Raw genomic sequence first — 24,284 nt, forward strand, 5'->3', positions numbered from 1 at the left:
ACTTGGTATAAAATATAAGTTATTCTTACCTATAATCATCATAGTCAAAATAACTTTGAATTATGCCTTCATGATTTTTAGTGTGTGACATATTACTAAAAAATATTAATAGCCTGTGTCTACACTGTCATGGCGCGAACTATTTGATTATACTTTCATTAGTATATAATTATGTTATAAATAAACTTTATACTATGGCAGAGCCAGGAGTAATTAAAAAACTAGACGAAGGTGTCGTAAATCGCATTGCAGCCGGTGAGATAGTTCAAAGACCGGCCAACGCTTTAAAAGAGTTGATAGAAAATAGGCAAGTGTTTTTAAATAAATTTAATTTACCATTATAAATATAAGAAATTGTGTTTGTTTTCTTTAATTTACTCTTAATGTAATTTTTTTCAGTTTAGATGCTCATGCCACTAATATCATAATAACCGTAAAAGCCGGAGGCCTAAAGTACCTTCAGGTAAATGTAAAATAAAGCTTTAACTCGACTCTTGTTAAATATAGTCCATTCATTTGTTTTTTCCTAATTGCTTATTTTCATTATTTGTCATTAACGGGTGTAAATTATAAATAAGAGCATTGCTTCTATTCTTGTTTCTCCTCGTTTTTATCCAAATTATACAAGTTTTGAATCTTTACATTAGTAGGAATTACTTCTTATACTTTCTTCTTACTTCACATTACTGAACAAAAGATTAAACAGGACCAGGTTTTAATATTGATGAATGACGCCAATTTCAGATCTATGGGTTACACTCAATTAAATATGTTATATTAGCAATATTGATCTATTGTATTTGTGATTATACTTACATTTTGGCATTTTAATTGTTTTTTTTTACTTCTGAAAAATTCTTTTGTCTTTCTATATTTATATATATATATATATATATATATATATATATTATATTTTTATTTCTAGATCCAAGACAATGGAACTGGTATCAGAAGTGATAATTTGGATATTGTATGTGAAAGGTTCACAACTTCAAAACTCTGTCACTATGAAGATCTACAAGAAATTAGTACATATGGGTTCAGAGGAGAGGCTTTGGCCAGTATAAGTTATATCTCCCATCTCACAATTCTAACAAAGACCGCTTCTGATAAATGTGCTTATAAGTATGATACTATTAATTCTAGAAATTTCCTTAATTTATACAGAATGAGATACCTATATAATAGCATATACAGGTGTCTCATATGTCACCCAGATTGTAATAAAGTAATACTGTAGGTAATAGCCAAACCAAGAAAATTATTAAAAACAAGTACAAACTGTAGTATTTTTTACATTGTCGGTTTTAGGGTGGTAGTATTAAGTCAATAGTCCATGGTTTAACACTTATTGATGTTTTGCTCATTAATCAGGCATTAGCTAGCTTTTATAATTAGTGACATACAGTAACATTACGGTTAAAAAAGATAGGTTTCTAGTTAGTGTAAAAGAAAGTATATCATAAGGTGCATTTCATTGATCGTTTGAAGAGCAGTAATTCTGAAAATATGTGCCATATTTTCATTTTTTAATTTTCTGAGGTTAACCATTATCTGTTCTATTGCATGATTTCGGCTTGACAAAAACATTGTACAATCTTAACAAGAAATAATAGAAAAATACTTTATGCTATTTATCTGCTCTACTATATTGATATGAAAACTTTTGAACTATACATTAGGAAAGTGCAGCGCAGTGAAAGCCAGGCACTGCTGTCGTAAACATTGATGGCAGACTTACAGAAGGGAGGAGCTGACACTCCCCATCTTATATATAGCGGTGTCTATATCAGCAAAGTTTTTTTTTCAAGTGAAGTGGTAGCAGTGTTATTAGTCAGGCAATAACAACCTTCTAAGTTGAGGTTCGGCCCTTGTTCTGTTTAGCATTCAAACTAGTGTTATGAACGAGTGACAGCTCAAGCCGAGGCCCCCTCATGGAGCTCCCCTAGGGCCTAGTTGGTCAATAGAGCGTCCACTAAAGCTATCTAAGAGATTGGCAACCTCTTTCTCTGGTGAAACAGTAGTATGTAGCAACTCGAACCGAGGCTCCATTGTGAATTCACGAGCTTTGCTACATTATAAGATGTCATGGGCTAGGCGCCCTTTACACCCTGCCGCCTTGAACCAGATAGCAATGAAAAACCTTTCAAAAAATCTAAAATGTCTAATCATATAATATCAATCATTAATAAGCAACACTAGCCTATGTATCTATATGATGTACATGTATATATTTGCATATGTAGAGATAGATATGTATATGTGTGTACATAAATGTATAATAAATAGGGCCTTCAATAATTAAAAAAAAATGTGTTTATCAAGCCTTGGCATGTTGGTTTATTCTACAGAAAGCACTTTTGACATGGATAACAATAACTCTTTGTGCAAGTGAGATGATGAAGTATATCTTTTTGTACAAAGGTAGCATTAAAAAAATGTTTCTTTTGTTATTTATTTATAATATATTAACTTATTGAAGCCATCTTCTTTTCATAGCAAAAAAAGTTTAAACTAAATTACTGGTTATTGCTTTAATCAAGGTTAAGGTTTATGGTGGTGATCTTCAGGAAAGCCCATGCCTTGCAGTGGTTGTCTATTGGCTGACATAATTATGTTAATTCAATATCTGATAATACGTAAAATACTTTATGTGAATCTGAGACGACTTGTTACTAGTTTCTATTTATTGAAAATTCTAAAAACAAAAGCATGAAGATAACCATTAATTACTGTTACTTATTGGTTGACTTTTCAGAGCCTCCTATGAAAATGGAAAGTTAAAAGGGACAGTGAAACCATGTGCTGGGAATAATGGAACACAAATAACGGTTGAGGATCTCTTTTACAATGTAATTGCTCGCAAGAAGTCCCTTTGTAGCCCTACTGAAGAATACACACATATCATGGAAGTTGTAGGTGCATATGCCATACATAACAGTAAAGTTGGATTCACACTGAAGAAATTTGGTGAAAACACAGACTTAAAAACTGCTATCAATTCATCAGTGATAGAGAATATAAGAATTGTAAGTATTTTAATGGAAAATGAATACATGTATGTATAGATATGTACAATGGGTATTTACTTAACACTAAAATGCTTATAATTGATATAGCAAGTTCTAGGTGGACCAACAATATAGTTAAGGTTGGGGGAAGTCGCTGGATGTGGGCACCGCAAGACCAGTCATCATGGTGATCTTTTGGCTGATATGATGATGATGATGAGTAATAGGTTCGACGCTAAGAACAATCTCTAACCAAATGGAGGTGTGCATGTTCCTACAAATACTTATCAAATAAATATACATGCCAATGTACACTTATTATATAAATAAATATATATTAATTAAAACTGTTATAGAAAAAAGACAATAAGGTTGAATAATGTGTATTACAAAGAAATATTTTAAGTAATAATAAGTTTTAAAATACAGATTAATGTAATAATATCTATCCCATCCAATTTAACACACGCCTTCTCTCAACTGCTATTGTGGGTGGAATTTTGTGTAAAAAGTATGTTCTTAGCTGACCTCTATTTGGCGAAAAATATACCTTCTACTAAATATTAAGATTCTGCACCATATAGTCCCAGAATAATGTGATAAGCTAGTACATATTGGAAATAGTTACATTGGAAATCTATTATATTTTGATAAATAATATAATATATTTCTTACTATTATTTCAGATCCACGGCAACTCAATAGCACGTGAGTTATTGGAGATAGAATTGAAAGATAGCACTTTAAAAATGTCCCTTCATGGGTTTGTTACTAATGTGAACTATTCACATAAAAAAGGCACTATGCTTTTATTTATTAACCATAGATATGTGGGATCGCAGAGTAAGCATTGTTTCAATCGTATTATATCACATTATTTAGATGTATGAGTTATTTTTTCCTAGCCATTATGGCATAATCATAAGGATTGTGAATTACCAAATTAGATTTTCAATTCTTGGTAGGCAGATAAACTACTACATTACTTTTCCGCAAGAACCTTCTTTTCCCTTTAAGATAATTTATAAATATAATTTTTAACAATTGCATTTTTCTTGTTTTACATTTAACATATAGTAATTGATTGTGCCCCTCTGTAAGGATACAATGTTATAAAGGGGTTATTGGTTATAGGTGTAAAAGTTTAAAGGAGTTGTATGTATATCTCTTTGCCAGCTAAAATCTTATATAAAGTGATTAGTCTGAAATATGTCAAATTAACTTTTTTTCTATTGAAATGTCAATAACTAGGATAGGTCTATAAGTTTTAGCAATACAAAGTCTGCATGAACAGTAATTAATTTTAATGTGTAGTAATCCGAATTTTGAAAACGATTATTTGTACTGTATTATAAGTACATTATTTATTATTTATAAAACCATTAATTTTTGGTTAGAATGTACCATTCACATAAAATTAACTATTCATTTTTCGCTCCTTTTAAGCATTTGCATGTATAGCCAATCATCCTGTATATTATTTATTGATTTACTCGTACAAAATAATATGTACCATAATTTTTGTGTTCATCATTATGGAACATGTCCCTGGTAAATTGTAAATAAAATACATTAACATAATGCATACAGACATAACATGTACAGAAAAATTTATTATATCTTAATTTTTATTGTATCAGCCATATACAAGATATTTTTTTTCACAATGACAGACAAAGGCAGACATAAAATGGCTGCTTTGTATGTCTACATAAATAGTATCTGTCTTATTATCTCAGTGATTTCGTTTGCTATGGCACTATAGAAATTGAAACAGTAAAGGTTCATACAATACCTCTTAAGTAACTGAACATGTTATTGTTTCAGGTATACGAAAGGCAGTGGATTCGGTATATGCAACATATTTACCAAAGAATGCTCATTCTTTTGTCTACCTCAGCATTGAATTAGGTACTCTCTTAAACTATTATTGTATTACGTTCACCGAACACGTTTAATAAAACGCTCTTTCAACCCCCCTTATGAAAGTAAGTGAAAGGATCATATGATTGTAGTGAAAAACAATAATTGTGAACATTTTTAATTACATCTATAATTTTAAGATGGGTTTAGTCGTCAATAATAGTTAAGAAATCTGAGTTTACGTGCGGTCATTTTTTATAAAAGTATATACGTAGCTATATGTATTTTTATCATATAACTGTGACTCGTAATTATTGCGGTGTGATCTGCAGAATGCGCTGGATCTTTGATCTCTGTTTAGTAATGTTTTTCTTTGTTTTGTCATTGTTTGACTTTAAATCATTAAATGTTCTTAATGAGATAGTTATAAGGTAACAATTGTATTTAATTTTATATTTCTAAGTTTGTACTTTCTTACTGCCTTTTGTTACTGTTTATCTCCAATAAAGTAAACAAATAAATAAATCTCTCACCATCATTCCAGCCGTAGAACATCCACTGCTGACCATGGGGCTCCTCCAACAGAAGGGACTGTTGGAAGCGAGCTGAGTCTGCGTCTTTCGATGACCTTGACAGGCCCCAGTGGCCATCTGTGTGTGTTTAATAGATATTAAAGAATAAAAAGAGGGGTTCTCTAACCTAAAGAAAATAACAGACTGTTGTTTAAACCGAACCGCGTGACTGCTACATACGGAACGCCATAATGGAATGACTGTATTTGTCAACGTTACATAGTTCTTTAGCTAGGCTAGGCTATTAGGCTATTTATACACCTGCTGGAATAATATAATGTAGAGTTCCAATAGTCGCTCGGCGCATGAAAAATCGTCTGTCAACAGGACGATTATTTTTGCGTTCGTCGGGACTCGCAGGTTAGAAGGCGGATAATAAAATATGAAGGTTCAAGTGGCAGCTACAAAAAGGCTTCAATATTAAAAATGCAATACCATTTAAAAATTATTTATTATAGATCCAAGAAATGTGGACGTTAATGTACATCCAACGAAACACGAGGTACAATTTCTGTACGAAGAACAGATTATTGACAAAATCAAATCGTGCATTGAGAGCAAATTGCTGAGTTGCAATTCTTCTAGAGTTATGTACACTCAGGTAAGAGGAAATTTCTTAATTATTTTTGTTTATAATACTTTTGAAATGTCAGGGTATGCAAAGAAATGTGAAAAAATTCCGATAAATCTGTTCATAGTTGTTCAATTTATTATCATTTCAGCTGTAATACGTCACAGCTAGACGTAAGCCTTTTATATACATTTCCAATAGAAACGATTGGTTTCGGTTGAAGTTGATGCTATTAGCCCGGGAGCTTTTACAGCTTCATCGGAACTGAGTTCACGGAGCGGAAGGGTCCGTGAACTTTAACAAAAGCTGGAGAGGCGCATTCCAGTTGTACGATGTCTTTTGCCCGTAGTAAACCGCTCTACCCGAGTAGATCTGTGTAGTGTTGATGTGTATGTGCGGCTTAGGACGTCAGCGTGGACCACAGACGAGGCAAGGGATCCGGATCCAACCTCAGTTCACCCACTCTGTTCGCAGTCAGGGTGCGGGCGGCCGCCTCCTAAGAACAGGTGTTTTGGTTTAATAGAACCGACTACTTTAATGGCAATCCTTCGTTGTCGGTCTGTATCCTTAATACCATAACCTTAGGGCACTAGGGGCCATCTGATCTGCGAGTAAGTGGTCTGCCTACTGCCACTTCAACCTGCCAATCCGAGGGGCTATATTTACTTCCTTTAGTTTAAGGATCTCCTCATTCCTGATTCCATCTCCACTACTGGACATGCGATCATTGGTTTAAAATAAGATCGCAAGAAAGCGGCCCGCACCCATCGCTACCTGACGAGGCGAATGATGTAGTAAATTGCATGCGAATTTTTAAATGTTACAGGCTCGTTTACCGGGAGCTACAATGGTTGATGAAATAATAAAGAAAACAACTGACGGTGCCAAAGTATACGCTAAAGATTTGGTAAGAGTTAGTTCGGACACGCAGAAAATCGACAAATTCTTTCAAGTCGCATCCAAACGTATTGACGATGAAACCACGAAAAATGCAACTAACACAAAATTACCATTAGACAATGAATTACCCGTTACAGATAAACCAGAAGACAATATAGATAAAACAAATGATGCACCGAATGATACAAGACAACCAGATGTTATTGTACAAGATACAGAGAATGATTCAGATGTTCTAGAAAGTTCTCTAGTTAATGAACCGAAACAAAAAAGTAAATCCGATGAAAAATGGAATTTAAATACAGGGACAGATCACGCCAATATAACATATATAGATCCAAAGGAATCGTTCAAAACTAGAAGCTTTAAACACGAAAGAGTTGAAACGAAGTTGACGAGTGTTAAACAATTACGAGTGGATGTTGAGAGCAAATGCAGTACGAACTTGAGAGAAATATTAGCGAATTTGATATTCATCGCCTGCATCGATTGTAATCAGTCGTTAATTCAACATTCGACTAAACTCTACTTGTGTAATACGACTAAACTGACGTGAGTTCATTTTATTTAATATTATAAAATATATACACTAATGCCTCACTTTGCGTCGTGGTTACGTTCCAAAAAAACACGATGCAAATTGTAACGACGCAAAGTGAATTAAGATTTTTTATAGCAAACCACGCAAAGATCAAAGATAGGTTCCAGAGTCACGAAAATACTACTTTTTAAAAAGAAAATTGAACAAAAAACCAAAAAAGTGTTTAATTAAAAAAATAACTTATCATTTAATTTACGAAAAACAAAATTAAAATTAATCACCGTCTAATGATTCCATAGTGGCTGTTGTAAGTCGAATTTCTTTCACAAAAATTAGTCCAAAATTTTCTGAACACCTTTTTTTACTGTAAAATAAATTTGCTCGTAGCAATTGATATTAGAAGCTACCGCCTGGGACACTTTGAAACTCCTTCCTCTGTCAGAATCATTTCTTTAAAAACATCTCCATAGCTTCGTCAATCAAACACATCGCTTTAGAAATTTGTTTGAAGGGTAAATTTTGTTGTTTGGAGATTTCTATTGAACGGTCAACGTCATCTTCTTCATTACCAAATAGCAATTTCAATTGCAAAAGTTTTTCGTTAGAGTAATCTAAGCTTTGCTAGGTTATAGAAAGAGTAGAGATGAAGTGGCATCTTTAAGAACGAAAAGAAAATTTTTAAAAAAATTTCAAAGCCAAAACAATACAACCTCATAAAAATTAGTAGCAATATTATAATATAGTATTAAGCAGCGATGCAACTTCGAAAAAAGAGATTTTTGATTTGAGAGCGGGGTATTAGTGTAATTGTTTCCCATAAATCAACGTAAAGCTGTGAATCTAGTTACAGGGCAGGTAGCAATAGGAGATAAAGCCCTAGAAAATTAATAAAACATATTTATTCAATTAATATTTTCTTTATTACCCACGATAGAAAAAAAAGGTATGTTACCTTAGAAATAATAAAAAAATATGTTATCGTAAATAAAAAGTAAATTAATTTTACCTAGCCCATGTTCTTTCCATTACTGTGATCACAAATGTTTGTTTTTCTACATTTTCCCCTATTGTTACAGTGAACATGTATAATTTTTTCGGTACTAAGCTATAATAAACAAATCCATTAAAATTACAGGGAGGAGCTTTTCTACGAGACTCTGTTGTACGATTTCCAAAACTTTGGTTTGATTAAACTGTCGAATCCTTTGCCTCTGGAAGAACTGATTATGCTCGGTCTGCGCTCACAGGAGGATGAATGGAATCCTGAATATGGTATTTGTCAACGGATAATAACTACAATCATCTGTCGCCTTCACTTGCTTACGAAAGTATGTGACAAATTATTTATTTTTAATTAACAGGTGACATGCGCGAAATCAGTCAACAGATGACAATGCTCTTGGTGAGCAAGAAGGACATGCTTTATGAGTATTTCTCACTAAAAATATCTGCTGAAAGGGAATTGTTGGCACTGCCTTTGTTACTAGGTAAGTTTATAAGCAATCATTTTTAGAAAGTGTTTTTTGTAAGTTTTTTAATTTAATTTCATTCATTCATACGTTCCTCATAGGCTCCTATATAATTACTACTTTTGTACTTCTTGCCAAAACTCAACCGAAATTATTATCAAATTGTACCCCCATTTAATTGATATCTTACATTAAAAGTACTAGGGTACTAAACACGACCTTATCTGAGAAGAACCCACAGAAAAATTTGGTATTTATGTGGCCTTAATTCATTAGTAGTATGAATTAATATATGCCCATGATTTATTGTCACAAAAAAACCCGGCACACTATACTCGTAATAGGTCTATTTTCATAAATTATGTATATTATATGGCAGAAATCTGCTGGAGGTCCATAGGAAACAGCTATTCACCAGAGGTTAAAGCAGAAAATGTTCAATTATTTCATTGGTTATATCAGAGTTCCCCAAACTTTTTTATGTCGTAGACCCCTTGTCATGTTTTTCCGTGTTGGGTAGACTACTTACCTGATATTGATTTCCTGTAAATTTCTAACTGTAGTGAAGTTTAGTGTTAAAAACCTAAAGTAAAAACACATGTTAATTTATACATTAATTAATTGAATTTAAATTAAAACTACTCAAAATAAAATTTTGTATCTGTTATTTAAAATATACGTAACATTAAATAAACATAAAATAAACTATAAATAAAATAACATAAGCAGTAAGTCAATATTTTTAGTGAGAAGGATGAACCTGATGCTTTAATTATAAATTATCAACATTTGACGTCAATTCAATCTGTTTTGATATTATAAGATATTATGATGTAAGTAAATAGGTACTATCAGTGTATGTTTTGAGATCCACTATCGTGGACCCCTATTTTCATTTCATGGACCCCTAATTTTTTTTTCGCTGACGTAGACCCCTTGCAGGTTGTCATAGATCCCTAGGGGTCGATATAGACCACTTTAGGAATCACTGGATTATATCATTATGTATACAAGGAGGCGAAGTGTTTGCCTTCATCTTACATGAACAAAATACAAATATTACATCTTTGCTTATTTTATATAAAAGTCGTACTTAAATTAATTGCTATGTTAAAAAGTCTATAGTTAAGTATGAGACATTTGATTTGACTCGTTGGCCAGAAATGTAAGAGTTGTAAAAAAATAGTAATTGCGATAGGAAAAGATATAGTTTCACGTAACCGTATATCTAGGTCTTATTGCCAAATTAAATGCCGAGTACTACATCAACTATTTTTTTTTTACAGATGGCCATACCCCATTTATGGGTGCATTACCAGTTTATCTAGTACGTTTAGTATCCGAAGTGAACTGGGAGTCGGAAAAGCAGTGTTTCGATACGTTTTGCCGACAGACAGCGATTTTCTATTCTCAACCTAACCCAGACCCTACGCCCGAGGTACAGAAAGCTGAGGAGTGGAGACAGGAGCATGTCATTTTTCCGGCGATCAGACGAAACTTTTTACCGCCCACTAGTTTTGTGAGTAACGGAGTGATTTTGCAAATAGCCAGTTTAAGTGATCTTTATAAAGTATTTGAACGGTGTTAATACATTTTTTGATAATTTTTGTGTTTTATTTTTCCACATATGATTAATTTAAATTATATGCAAGTAAAATTTGAATAATTTTCAACATATTAAAAAAAATCATATGATACACTGCTATGAGGAATGGGTGAACTCACAACCACAAATAGATCAACAAATAGACCAAAGAAAGTAACCAGAACTTACATAACTAGGGTCTTTAAGGTTCTAGAGCGTAGACCACGGACCGGTCATTGTAGCATAGGACGTCCACCTACAAAGTGGATAGATACCTTTTGGTAAATACATTTCTATGTATTATTATATTTCGGTATTATCCTGTATTATTATATTTCTCTAAAACTTACTAGATGGCGCTAATCATTAAGCCCCATTGACGAGATACTAATTTAAGGACACTTTTAAAACCACTCTGTGCGTGTAATACGTGCTTCGCATAATAAATAATTATGTATTCCAAAATTTGTGTTTATCTTCCTGGACTTTGAAAAGCAGTCTACCATTGTGTGCATGTGATCCTTTGAGCCGAATTGAACCAGCGACCTATGGATTTACTGTTAAGGGCGTCGCAAGACATTGGTAGCTTCCATCTGGTCCTATATGAAAGGAAGGTAGGAATATGAAGGAAGCCTACACATGTCAAGCAGTAGTTGTCTTACGACTGAATGTGTATGTATATAAGTAGCATGGTGATTATAATTTATTTCACCTAATGTGTTTCTCAGCACAACACTCGAGAACGGTCCAATTTTTTTTTATATGCATAATTTTTCTCTTTTAAACCGTAAACTAAACATTTGTCGATAGCTGTCAAAAATGTAACGACATTCAAAACCAAAAAGTGTGTGGACATAATATTTAAAAAAAAATTACATCATTAACATTAATTAAAATAAACAAAAAAAACTGCTGCCCAAGTGATATTCCGCGGATGCGATTGGGCAAGGCGCTGAGGGCGGTTATCCTATAGCCTTTTTTAAGGTAGTAAAGTTTGAGGATTCCCCAGGAATTCTCTGCTTGGGGCTCTACTTATAATAACTACACGAGAAGCAACGCGTATGTCTAAAATGATGATGCTCTTGTATCAAAGGTTTGGTGACACCTTTAATACAAGAGGCAACCTCGATTCCGAAGAGATCAGTTGGTTAATGCTTTGTATGATGCCTGACTTAAGGTCGTCACGTTGTACGGAGACGCAAGCGCATGCCTTGGTCTCAGGAAGGCGCGTCGTGTGAGTTTACCTGGTGTGATTGTTTTGTAGGTGGCGACTTCTACAGTTATGTACTAAATACAAAATATGCCTTTTATGATGCAGTACTGTGTTTATTAAGACAATAAATCATGTTGATTAAAAAAAAAAGCAATTTTTGTATTAGACTGCGATAGGCCATTAACTTTTCAAGTATGAAGTACATCAAAGGTGCTAGTGGTATAATAATAAAACAATTGAAATTAAAGTTTTGTTGTCAAAATTGAATAAATGATTATTAAATATTAAGGTTAGGTTAGAGATGTATTAAAAAATAAAAGACAAATAAGAAATGAGATTGTTTATATAAAAAGACCTGCTTACAACTAAAACTATATTAGGTGTCAACAACATAATTAGGGTGGACGACTAACAAAGGATCGTCTTCGATTTCTTGCTCCGGCGTTTTCTGTTTCGCTTTCAGACCGGTAGTCGATAATGGAATGATAACTTGATCCTAGAGAACAAATAATGAAAGCAATTAATAACGACTACATTACTTTCTAGTAGTATTCATAACCAGCAGTTTGAAAATAGAGACAATTTACAAAAAAGAATTGATCTAAGCATTTATAAAAATCTGTGATATGCATTTGTACAATGGAATAATCGCCTAAATTTTAACATTAACATGCATGCGTTGTATTGATCGTCCATGTTTATCCTACGAAGTTTATATTTCTGGTAGATTTTATAAATTTTTACCTCCATCTAAAAAGTAACAACTTATAAACGAATCTTAACTTTTCTTTAACTTACATAAGTGCATTTAACAGAGTGCTGTATTAAGTCTGTCAAGAGAACATATCATAGTCGGTAACAGACATTTAAAAACGTTGCTGCAAGCGTTGAAGGGAGGCTGTATTCAATAATCACCAATTCATTTTGGCATTTAAAAATACAACTTTAAAATCAAAGTTACAAACAAATATTATTTACTTACAAGTTATAATATAAGATATAGGTCAACTTATGTGGATAATCATTACAATTGTCTCTGGCTAAAAGGTCTGATGCCTGTAAATTTCATAGAAATATTCTTTTCGGCGAGTAGAGATCAGCTGTATCAATTGTACGAAATACGACCCACAAAGGGGGTTGAAGTGGTTTCCATTAAATTTGTAAAGCGAGAAGGGAGCAGTTAGTGCAATATTGGTCAAGCATTCATTTTATTTGCAACAGACCATTTTGAATGTTCATTAAGTATAGGAACTAACTATAAACGGATTGAAATTCCACATGTAAGGGGTTTGAAAGGACATTCATGAAGTTCGCAAGGGCTAGTTTGTACTGTAATATTGGTCTAGCATTTTGTTTTTACTTTTAATATGGGCAAATATTTTTGTTAAATTAACTTGTTTAACAATGAAATTTTAATACTCACATGATACATAAGCCTGTCAATGACTTTCTCAACCAAAGTTTTTCTCTCCACTAACTCGTCTTCGTTTTCTATCTGTCCCTGTGTCACCAGTTGCTCTAGATACCAGTTCACCACCGCACTCTTCCGCATACCCGCGTTTTCTTCTCCTGTAACCACAACATTTGTTTCAAGATCAAGACTTTGATTGGAACATACCTAAAAGTGAATTGAAAAAAAAAAACCTAATACAATAATATTATTTTTGAAATTAAGATATAAGTATGTAAGTATGTAGTCTCCAGTATTAAGTCTTTTTTTAAATTCTACTTTTGAACTCTCATAATTTCTGACCGACAGAAATAATAATCAATTATTAAAAAAAATATTAGTTAAGAAAATTAGTACTTATTTTGTAAATAAGCTAGGTTCTATCAACGTCATTATTTTAGTCGGAAGTCCTTCATTGCTAAACGCAAAACGCCCCATAGATTTCCTAGCATTGGTTGGACGCGGTCTGCATTTATAGTCTAGATTCGATAGCATTATAATATAAAAAAAAAACCTCAATATATTTTAGTACCTATCAAGTGTTATTAAGTAAACAACTTTTTTAACACTTACCTCTAGTTTCAGCTTCTGCCTCCTCTTTCCTCATGAACACTACCAGCATGTCACTGAGAGCTTTATATTCCTCAAATGACAGGGTGAGCTTCTTCTTAGGTGCAGAATCTCCATTAACGGGCTGACCTGTATATAATAACTGACTTTGAGAATTTCCTATAATTTAAATGTATATCTTATAAATTTATATTGCATATGTTAGCTAATTTTCACATGGATACTAAATACTGTCACTCTGATAACAGCCTTTTATTATAAATCAGAGGTGATTATGGTTATGAGATGGCCAAAAGTGCACTAGCAAGTTACTATAAGAAAAAGTGTCTGAAGTTTTTATATTATAAACTACAGCTTTTTAAAATCTAAATTAGAGAAGCTGTGACTGGAATGTTTCAATCACTAAACATGCTGCCAAACACGTTTTAATCAATTCTCATATTTTTTAGAAATATGATGAGATACAAGAGAATGATTGAATGTATTGAATAAGTTAATGTAATGCACTAACCTGTGGAGCCGGGTGTTTCTTGGTCTACATCCATCATTGGCTCAAACTGAGGTTCATCTTCATCTAAATGAATATCAGGCTGTTCCACTCGAATAATTGATTTATTTAGTAACCTGTAAACCAATTATATTATATATTTAGTAACCTGTGACACATAAAACCTAAACTGTATTACCTAAAACTAAGTAATCTGTATTATATGTAGATATTTTCAATCATTTTATTAAAACTATCTGTAATCATATTGATTGGGATATGTTGTTGTAAAAAACCTTATTAATTAAATTAACCCTTTAATTTTCACTTTCGAGATCTTAAGTTTTAATATTTATACATTAGTTCCATCTGCGTGGAATTTTGAAGCTTAGGTACTAAACCTCTATGTTTAGTGCTGCCTCAAATTCAGTGAAATTGAAAATCAAAATGAAAAACTTATCAAAGTTGCGACCAGTGAGAAACTTTTTTGTGGAATTTAATTTTTAAAAACCTGTTGTAATATGTAGTGACTGTCTTATTAGACTTTAGAAAAATATGTTTGCCTGTTTGAAGTAGCAGAGTTCTAGCACTTAGTCTAAACTTGTTTAAGTTGGATCTCTTATGACCTGTGGCTCGGATTATTGTACAATGTATGAGTTTTATGTTACAAAAATGCTGGTATTGTCATCCAGTCGCTTTATAGTATAACTAGAGTACCTATTAGCCTTAAGGTTCTGTAGTGGACACCATAAACTGGCAAGCGCAACATAAGGTAACCCAAAAGGTGAACAGATGACCTTGTTAAGGTTGTACAATGCTATATACAGGCCACCTCTACCCGGTCTTATCATGAGCGGTCTTTCAAGAGATCCGCCTATATTCCAGAACTTTAGTACCACTGCGGGCATCTGTTTTGAGTGCTGTCAGGTTTGTAAACTGCCACTATTACCTACCAATTCACTGAACTATGTTGTTTACTTTCGTTTGGCTACAGATCTTATTCTTCGTTCAACCTTGTAGAGAAATAACATCATAGCAGTCTCATGAGAACTGTCCAGTAGTGGGCGACCTATATATGTATGTAATTATGATGATGACCTGTAAGCCTCGTGTACGTGATTAACGGTGACGTGTCCGCTGCAGTGCAGCTTTGCCATGGCTTCAGCCAGTCGCACCAACGACTCCAGCTGACGAACTGTGATACGCCAAGCACCCCCGCCATGAGGTCCGCTGCCGTCTCGCGACCGCAATGTCGTATAGTACTCCACAAGGAGTTTACCTGCTTCCTGCAAACAACAATAATTTTTTGGAAATTATTTTATCCCTGCATATAGATCCGATATTCAATGCACGAGTAAAATATTTTTAATATAATCAAATAAGGATTAGCTATAACTGGACTATACCTATCTACTAAAACTGAACTGAAGATCGGATATGCGTATATAAATGCTAAAGTATTGTTTGTGAACAAAGTACAAAAATATTTAGTTTTATTAATATATCTATGATAGTGCTATGAAACCAGCGTACAAGTAGAAAAATGGGCACAGTGAGAGATAGCTAGTTCAAATATAAAAAAATAAGTAATAGAAAGGTATCCACCTCTGTGATAATAGGTTTGAAGGATCTCGCAAATGCGATATATCTCAACAAGTCTTCTCTCGTGTATACACAATCGTACGTCTCCTCCTTATTGCAGTGCAAGTCAACAATTTTTCTAGCAATCGCGTAATCAACCATCTCGCTACTTTCATCAATTAATATGAAGAACAAGTCAAATCGTGACATAATTGGCGCGCTCAGAGCCACATTTTGCTGCAAAGATTTGGCACGGTCGTATCGTCCGCCTACGGGGTTTGCTGCGGCTAAGATGGACGTTCTAGCATTTAGAGTTGCACGTACTCCAGCCTGAAAAGAAATAAATACATAAATAGAAATTTGCATCAACTTTGATGGCTTCAGTTACATAGTGGCTAAAAATGTCTAAAGCAAAGTTACCCTTACTAATATGTGAATACAAATTAATACAATAAAATGTGAACATGTGTAAAAGTCCTTAATTCTAAAGAATTTGAAATATAAATATTATTAAACAAATAATATCTCCATCATATCTTTAGGAACATTTTTAATGCATAATTGGAAAATATATATTATTTAGAATGTTTATGCTATGTATATGCTATATATGTTTACATACAAGATTCTGGTCATGATCCCGATTATTCCCTTAATATATTTGCAAATCAAGTGATACTTTATATTAACGTCATTACAAAACATATTTAAAAAAAACATTGTTCTATAAATCAATCTCGAGTTCTTATATTAAACTCTAAAGGATAACAAGTTTGTCATAATTTCAGTTAGGATGAGAATTTTTGTAAGATAATAAGGGACCAACTAAAGTATATATTCGACATCTTTTCCGCTGTAGAACTTTTTTGCGCTCATATAGTCTTGGGGCTTAAGCATCCAGTTATACTTCAAAGCAACCGCTTTAATTAATTTAAACGGTGTTTGTACCGTTATCTGTCGGCATTTATAATTCAATGGTACAACCTTCAGAGGTAACCAACAGCAAGCCATATAAAGAGCTCTAGACTAAGCGCTTCCAGATATCTGCTGCCTTCTAGTGAAGTTGTTGATGCCAAAAGATAAACCACATTAATCAGGAACATATAAATACCTTTGCAATAGATATGGTCTGCTGTTCCATGGCCTCGTGAATTGCGACTTGGTCCCCAGGGTCCATCTTGTCGAATTCATCGATACAGCACACGCCGTTGTCAGCCAACATTAGCGCCCCGGCCTCGATCACGAAGTCAAACGACTCTTCATCCTAAAACATAAGTTCATAAGTAATCTTAAATATTTAAATAAGTAAGTAATAAGGAACATTTTTAAGACCATTTTTCCTATATGACTTACCATCGAAGATCTCTGGTTTGATCATCAACATGCACAAACAATTATTTAATTTAAAAAGTCTCTACATTTTATTCCATAGATTTCAAGTAATCTATATTAGCACCAGGTCTTTGAGTGGAATATGGCCAGTAACCAATCTCATTCTAAGAGAAAGCCCTTCATAGTAACTGACTCTGAATATCTACATAGTCTTAGCTCAAAAACTTTGAAATTCAGTCATGTATGATTATGTATTAAAAAGCATTAGATAGGTAGCAAAAGTTCGAATTTTAATGCACTCTATTGATATTACGTTATTTGAAATATCAACTACATGTCTCGTGCTATTTAGTTATATTTTGTTAATAATAATACCATTAAGAAAGAAATATTTAAATACTTTTGGAATTTTTCCAACATGTCAACACTATGTATCCAAACGTTCGATGTCTTTCTACTGATATCTATAAATAAATGATTACCTTAACAACAGCCGCAGTCAAACCGGCCGCCGACGACGCCTTGCCACTCGTGTAAACAGCCCGTGGAGTTATTTCACTAACTTGCTTCAACAGCTGTGACTTGGCTGTGCTTGGATCACCTACTATGCAGACGTTGATATCGCCTCTGAGAGTTGTCCCTGTGTAATAGAATAAATTGGGTAATTTATACTTTCTCTATACTAATATATCGTAGAAGCGTCCTTATCGCATCTTTTTCTACATTATTGAGGGACATGATCTGGAAAAGGAGTAATCTTCATTACACTGGGCCACATATACTTATTATTGGCAACAAGGCATTAAGATTAGTGTCAAGGAACGAACAGATTGGTTGATTGCTGACTATATGAATAGCTGTAGTAAATACTACTTTATTCGCCGGTAAAGAAGTGGGGTGAAGCAAAACATTGTAAAGAAACCAGTATTTCCTAGAATCAAACTGAGATACATTAACATCGACCAATGGGCATTAAGACCAGCATGGATTATAGACCATGACCTCTCTCCTCTCTTAACAGCATTTTATACAAAATATAGTAACAGTATAAAATTTAATCAAAAGCAAAGTTGAATTTCTTTAATCTTTTGAATTTGAAAAGGGTTTCACTCTTCCGTTAATCTGTGTAATTCTACTACCAAGTGTACACAGAGGATTCCTAACCTTCACAATAGTAGTTTTAAGACCTATTAACACAAAGTCGCCATAACAAAATACATATTTCTATAAAAATTATTTTAATTAGTTACAATCTTCAATAAGTAAGTCCTCAAAAGGATGTCAAGTAGAACACCTTGTTCAATAAGATTGTCTCTTGTAGCACTGCCAAATAAATAACATAACTTCAATTTGTTGTATTAATTTTTTGGGAGAGCCTGTGTCTAGTATAGGACATGCAACTGAGACAACACAACTGAAATGATAATGATGAAATATCTTTAAAACCTGAGTGTAAGCAGATGAAGAACGTCATATTACATGCACAATGTAGTAGGCTATTTTATTTATCTATTGGCCACTAGGATTTTTTTTTCAATTTAAAACTTTTTCCATAGTAAGCTAAGTTTCAACTTTAGATTGTCATTAAATAAGTTACCTTCAATAGTAGTCTTCGCGACACCACCAAATAACATCAATAGAATTCCCCTCTTCACTTCATTATTTCCATGAATGCTTGGAAACAAACTTGTTATCAGATTATTGTAAAGATTTCGATCTCTTGACATTTCATAAACCTAAATAAATAGAAAAAATAAATATTCTTTTATTACGGTAAATACGTAAAATAAATTCACACTATTGTCCTCAAATATTACAACATATTCAAGAAAATAACTACTAATATATTCATAGTCAATTTTTATGAGGTGAAGACAAAACCTAGAGGAATAACAACGAAATCTCTCTCTCTTAACCTATTGCAAGATTTAGACAAGTCAAGAAGGAACATCAGCTCATTTCTGCAACAGGCTTCTAAAGCAGCATTTGTGAGATAATTGAAAATACGGTAATGGAAGAAGAAAAAATTGTATGGAAGGAGTTTGGTTGGCATGGATTAGCTTAAAGCTTAAGCCCAAAAGCACCAAGAACCATACCCATTCCCATACTCCACACCACAATAAACTCAATCCATGTCAACACATTGACTGCTGAGTTATTACATTACACCAGAGCAAATATTGGTATGGTGAACAAATTTAAACAATATTCAAAGAGATAAAATTCAACAATTAGCATAATTTTTAGAGCTTGGGGTTATGATTGCAGGTTTAATGTTTAAAATCTGAAATAAGTATCTCATTGTGTGAATTACAATGTAAATATTGCTTACTGACAATGAAGAAAGTATTAATAAAAACTGACTTATTTTGAAAACCGAACACTTCAAAGTATGGACATAAGTCTTGTGTTGATTTCTACCCTGAGTGATCAGAAGGGTTGTGCAGCCTCCCATTTAGAACATTATATTACATGATCAATAACAATGATGACAAAATACTATGTATAGTTATCATTAACCAAAATATAAAGCTTTCCTCACCTTATCCCATTCTTTATCAGTCATCTGCTTTCTCATATCTTCAGTGGTAAGATCATCAGTAGCGAGCTCAGCTGTCCCAAACCGACGAGATATCGCCTGCACGCTACAAGCGAGAAAGGCAGTCCTGAAACAAAAAAAGCGAATTGTAGTAATTTTGGTTGATATGTAAGAATAGCATTACAAGGGTATTCCAGTTTCTTGGTCAGAACACAATGTGTAGCATCCAAATTAGTTTGAAACAAGGTTGTCAGTCTATCTTATGGGAGAACATTCTAAGCCCAAAGTCATAGACTACATCACAGCTATCTATTTTTATGATAATGAACCATTATAAACTTGGTGTTTATTACTTAAATGTTTATTGTCATGCTATGAAAATATTTGAAGATAAATGATTTTACTTACATAAAAGAACAATACTAATTTTCTCAGTAATAATTAAAACATTGTTTGATATGTTATTCAAAATTACATAATAAGTTTTCGATTTAGTTTGTCAGGTTTTAATTACAATATTTCTAACATTATAATGTTTGTGCTACATATCTGACCAAGGCTGGAGATAGAATATAATATATTTTCCAAAAAAATAATGAAAATTAGCCGCATATTTATTTTCATACTTTCTTTGATATTACATATTTATTTACACTGCTGGCAAACTGACATCAGCACTAATATATAAAAAAAACTGCTTCAAATTTTAATTTTATGAATAAAAAAAACGCAATATGTGGACAATCATGTGTATAAAAAATGATGCTTACTTGTAATGTAATTCACGTACACCCAATGCTTTAAGTCCTTTGATACCTTCCATCTGACCTTCATTCGCCTGCCGTGTTCTTGTGGTGAGTTCTGCTTTAGCACCAGGAAATGACAGAGATCCTACATCGGGAACTACTATGAGAGTTCCTGTGAAATCATAACGATCACCCGCCTGCAATCAAAATAATAATCACTATAGATTAATTTTATCACTTTGTAGCAGAACTATGACAAGTAAATTCAAATTTATGTTTATCATGTGATTATTGATTTATTGACTTCATGAACTGTAATATTTATTAGATACACCTAAAATTAAAAAGAGAAAAAATTTTATTTTTTACTCTTAAATCCAATAATTTTCATATTTAAATTATCAAGTATTGTATATGTTTAAAAAAGTAAAAAATATAGAACATATGTAAACATGAAAATCACTTATTTCTTGCAATGATCTGCAAAAGCATCCAGATTAGCAGCATAAACATTAACAGATACAATATACTGGAAATGTTTAGATAAGCACAGCAGAGGATCTCCACCCACAACATGGACATTGTTGAGGTGGTCAGAACACACTGGATGTAGGCCACATCCCATGATCCAGGGTAGCTCTTGGGGGAGACATATGTCCAGCAGTGGATGTTGCAAAGTAACCCAGTTTTTTATTTTCATACCTGCACTGATTCTACTGCCTCTGCCCGTAAAATAACTTCAAGAGACCTTGGTATACATCCCCGAGGAAGCTCTGCCTGGGTTTCTTGAATCCTTATCTTTTGAAAGTCCACAAACACAGATTTGTCAGCATCAAGCATAAATCTACGTCGATTTGCACACACTGGGTTTCTGCATATTGTTGGTATTGTATACTGTAATGCATTAAAAATTATTAAATAGCCATAATTACATGTACATTGTTTTTAATAAGAATTTTTAAAAATCCAAAGTCAATATCAATGAAAAATTATACTAGTTTTTATTGTTACAATTAGTTTATTTGTGAATATAAAGCAGTAATTTTATGAAAATTTTACAAATTAATGGGCAAGAAACAGTTTCGTAAATCTTATTATGACAATTTGGTTAAATTGATGAGATATAATGTTAAATTATATAACTGGCAGTGCACCTGCTAGCTAATTAAAAGTGAAACACACTATTATGTGTATATTCATAAGGATAAGATTGTTTGCTATTAACAAACAAACTAATAGTAACAATAAAATTGGATACTCCTGCCTGTTTTTTGAGTAAGAGTTTACACACAAATAGCAGACCAAAAAAATTAAATAAGATGACAAAAGAAATATTCAGAGTGATTGGTATATAAGTTCTAAACCCAAAATTTTTTAACCTTTTAAGATAGTTTTTCCCAATGTGGAGTCCAAGTAGGGCACTTGGGCAATTTGATTTTTAAAGGGAACAATTAGGAAATAGACTACACCCTTTTGCACTGATCCATTTAAATGCAATGCTATGCTATATTTCAATGTTAAGTTTATGTTAAAAGCTTCTTAAAAAATTGTAGTAAATTATTATTAAATATAAATTTGACTAGATTTGGATTTAGTTTGTAAATACCTTGCAAATAAAACAAAATCCACTAACAGAAATGAAACCTTATACAACATCTCTGTGCAGGAAGCAACAAATTAAAAAGTTAATAGAAAAATAAATCTTAAAATTATTTGGAATTTGAGTTTTGTTTTATCAGTATCTTTTGAAAATTTACTCACTTTGTTTCCTTAACAATTTTTTAATGTTTTCTTCCTAAATTCTATCATTTAACTTTCTCAAGAGCACAATTAAAATTTTTAATTTAAAATAACTTGTTATGTTACAAAGGTTGTTGCTTGGTTATGTATGCTTAGAGTGAGCATAAAAATTTTAGAAAGGCTAAGAAAGACACATCACAAAAAAGGTTGGAAACACTGTTTTAAGGGTGAATGCATTGTTCATTTATCACCAAAAAGCTTTAAAGCTTTTACATCTATTTTCAAGAGTTTTTATTTATCTATTGAATGTGTTAAGCTTATAACTCCTGGCAGTACAAAATTTGCAGGGACAGATAGCAATCAAAATTAATTTTTATTTCATAATGTTGCTAATTATTATGTATGAAACCATTAATTCTTTTGGGTAGAGTGTACCATAAATTAATTCACAGCAAATGAGCTGTATTTCCTCCCATTAATAGATTTTACTTCCATAACCAATCATCTGGTATAACTTTGATTAATATATGTTAGCTGCAATTTAATGGACATGAACTAACTTTTAAAAGTACACATTCCTTAAAAATTCAGAACAACCATTAATTAATTAATTAGCGAAAGACCATAATGCACTTTTATGTAAAAGATAATGTCTTCCTTCTGAAGTTTTATAAAAGGTAAAAAGGTGAAGCAGTGTACTTTGATATTAAGGGTGTACTTAACAGAAAAAAACATAGATCCTTTAAGAATAGAATATAAAACAAATTGAACTTATTAAAATAGATATTTATAACAATGTTTTAAACAAATATGTTCATCATCATTATAACAGCTAATAGACATCCTCTGCAAGGCAAAGGATCTCCTCAAAGATTCCACAATGACTGGTTATGCACTGCCAACATTCAGCAACTCTTTACAACCTTAACTATGTCATCGGTCTACCTAGTGAAGTACCTATCCACTCAGTATATACTAGATTGTGGTCACCACACAACAAAAATATAATATATAGTCACAATTTAAAAATATATGGTCATAAAGTTTATGCTTAAATATAATAAATATGTATTCCATGTACTTACTTTAAACTGTTGTTCAACATGTTTAACAACAGTCTGACAATCTAAACAGACAAATGTTCCTAATACTAGTTCTGGATGAACTGGGTGAGTTCTTACAATTTGGCCAGAAATTCTAATCAGTGTACCAATTTTAGCTGTGGTCAGTTCTCTAACTTTATGTCGTGTTGGAACATCCACAAAAGATACATAACATTCCTTATCTTGTAAATCCTTTTTTATTCCACTATCGGCTAAACTCAACACATAATTTAAGATTGCTTGATTGAGAAAAGGATATGTCCTGTAATATTCTTCAATAATGGTTGTAGCAAGATTTTGATTGTATTTCTCTACATCATCAAAGCTGACCTCCAAAGTGCTTAGTTCTGGTTTTAGCAGCTCCTTAGCTAGTTTTTCATATTTTATTTCGTTATCTTCTTTAAATCTGTAGTATATAAAAAATTATAATAAAGTGTTTAATTATAATACAATAATTATTTATTAAAATCACCATCTTCAAATAATTTGGCTAGGCCAAAAAATACAAGGTTGTATTTCGTTTTTGACCAATGCTTAATAGTGGTTGGGAATACAAATAAACGTTATTTCTAAACAATTTCTTTCATTCCTAGCAACTTTTATTCCTAGCAACGCTTACTATTTGAAAAAAGAAAATTACTCACTCCTCTAAGAAGTCTTGGAATAACTTTTGACAACGAACGCCAACCTCATCTTTCACTTGTTTTTGAGTAGCATATGTATCAGCAACATCCATGATTACATATATTCAAAATCTTAGTTTTGTGATTTCAAACAAAACAAATATAAATGATAAGTCACTACGAATACAAATTACACATGTAATTACTATAACTGAACAGAAAGTACGACACCAACCACTTGTTCTTCTTTTTTATGCTCTAATCATTCATTACGTAGGATGCTTAAATGGTTTAATATATCAGCAAATTGAATTTTTCAAAAAAAAAGTAACCCATAAACTTATTGACAGAACAGCGTTTTGGCGGGAACCGAATCTTTTTCAGTAGT

At 32.5% G+C, this 24,284-nt stretch overlaps 2 protein-coding genes across 2 annotated transcripts; one reads left to right on the forward strand and one right to left on the reverse strand.

Moving 5' to 3' along the window:
* Positions 1-130: 130 nt before the first annotated feature.
* Positions 131-10,515, forward strand: Mlh1 (DNA mismatch repair ATPase Mlh1). The gene is made up of 11 exons (XM_068769434.1): positions 131-307; positions 400-463; positions 926-1,125; positions 2,759-3,029; positions 3,698-3,854; positions 4,839-4,922; positions 5,905-6,047; positions 6,844-7,469; positions 8,594-8,730; positions 8,820-8,945; positions 10,214-10,515. Exons 1-11 carry the CDS (start codon positions 195-197, stop codon positions 10,513-10,515), a joined length of 2,223 nt encoding a protein of 740 aa, XP_068625535.1. The 5' UTR covers positions 131-194.
* Positions 10,516-12,062: 1,547 nt separating this feature from the next.
* On the reverse strand, positions 12,063-24,241 carry Mcm6 (minichromosome maintenance 6). The gene is made up of 14 exons (XM_068769422.1): positions 23,918-24,241; positions 23,256-23,679; positions 21,133-21,324; positions 20,455-20,627; positions 19,688-19,811; positions 18,743-18,881; positions 17,628-17,785; positions 16,925-17,077; positions 15,838-16,143; positions 15,331-15,518; positions 14,257-14,369; positions 13,749-13,874; positions 13,149-13,294; positions 12,063-12,221 (listed from the first exon to the last, which is right to left on the reverse strand). Exons 1-14 carry the CDS (start codon positions 24,007-24,009, stop codon positions 12,102-12,104), a joined length of 2,454 nt encoding a protein of 817 aa, XP_068625523.1. The 5' UTR covers positions 24,010-24,241; the 3' UTR covers positions 12,063-12,101.
* Positions 24,242-24,284: the final 43 nt, after the last annotated feature.

This window comes from Battus philenor, unplaced genomic scaffold (genome assembly GCF_028537555.1).
Source record: "Battus philenor isolate CCGP_79_NKW_IND1 unplaced genomic scaffold, ilBatPhil1.0.hap1 SCAF_28, whole genome shotgun sequence".
In the NCBI taxonomy this organism is placed as follows: domain Eukaryota; kingdom Metazoa; phylum Arthropoda; class Insecta; order Lepidoptera; family Papilionidae; genus Battus; species Battus philenor.

What these genes read in the sequence shown, in the direction of transcription:
- Mlh1 (XM_068769434.1), top strand. Translation starts at nt 195, where the DNA reads ATGGCAGAGCCAGGAGTAATTAAAAAACTAGACGAAGGTGTCGTAAAT. An exon ending in CTACCTCAGCATTGAATTAG is followed by an intron (nt 4,923 to 5,904) that starts GTACTCTCTTAA and finishes TATTTATTATAG; the next exon opens with ATCCAAGAAATGTGGACGTT. An exon ending in TGAATGGAATCCTGAATATG is followed by an intron (nt 8,731 to 8,819) that starts GTATTTGTCAAC and finishes TTTAATTAACAG; the next exon opens with GTGACATGCGCGAAATCAGT.
- Mcm6 (XM_068769422.1), bottom strand. Translation starts at nt 24,009, where the DNA reads ATGGATGTTGCTGATACATATGCTACTCAAAAACAAGTGAAAGATGAG. An exon ending in TGACTGCGGCTGTTGTTAAG is followed by an intron (nt 17,078 to 17,627) that starts GTAATCATTTAT and finishes CTTATGTTTTAG; the next exon opens with GATGAAGAGTCGTTTGACTT. An exon ending in TTGACAGGCTTATGTATCAT is followed by an intron (nt 12,222 to 13,148) that starts GTGAGTATTAAA and finishes TTTGTTCTCTAG; the next exon opens with GATCAAGTTATCATTCCATT.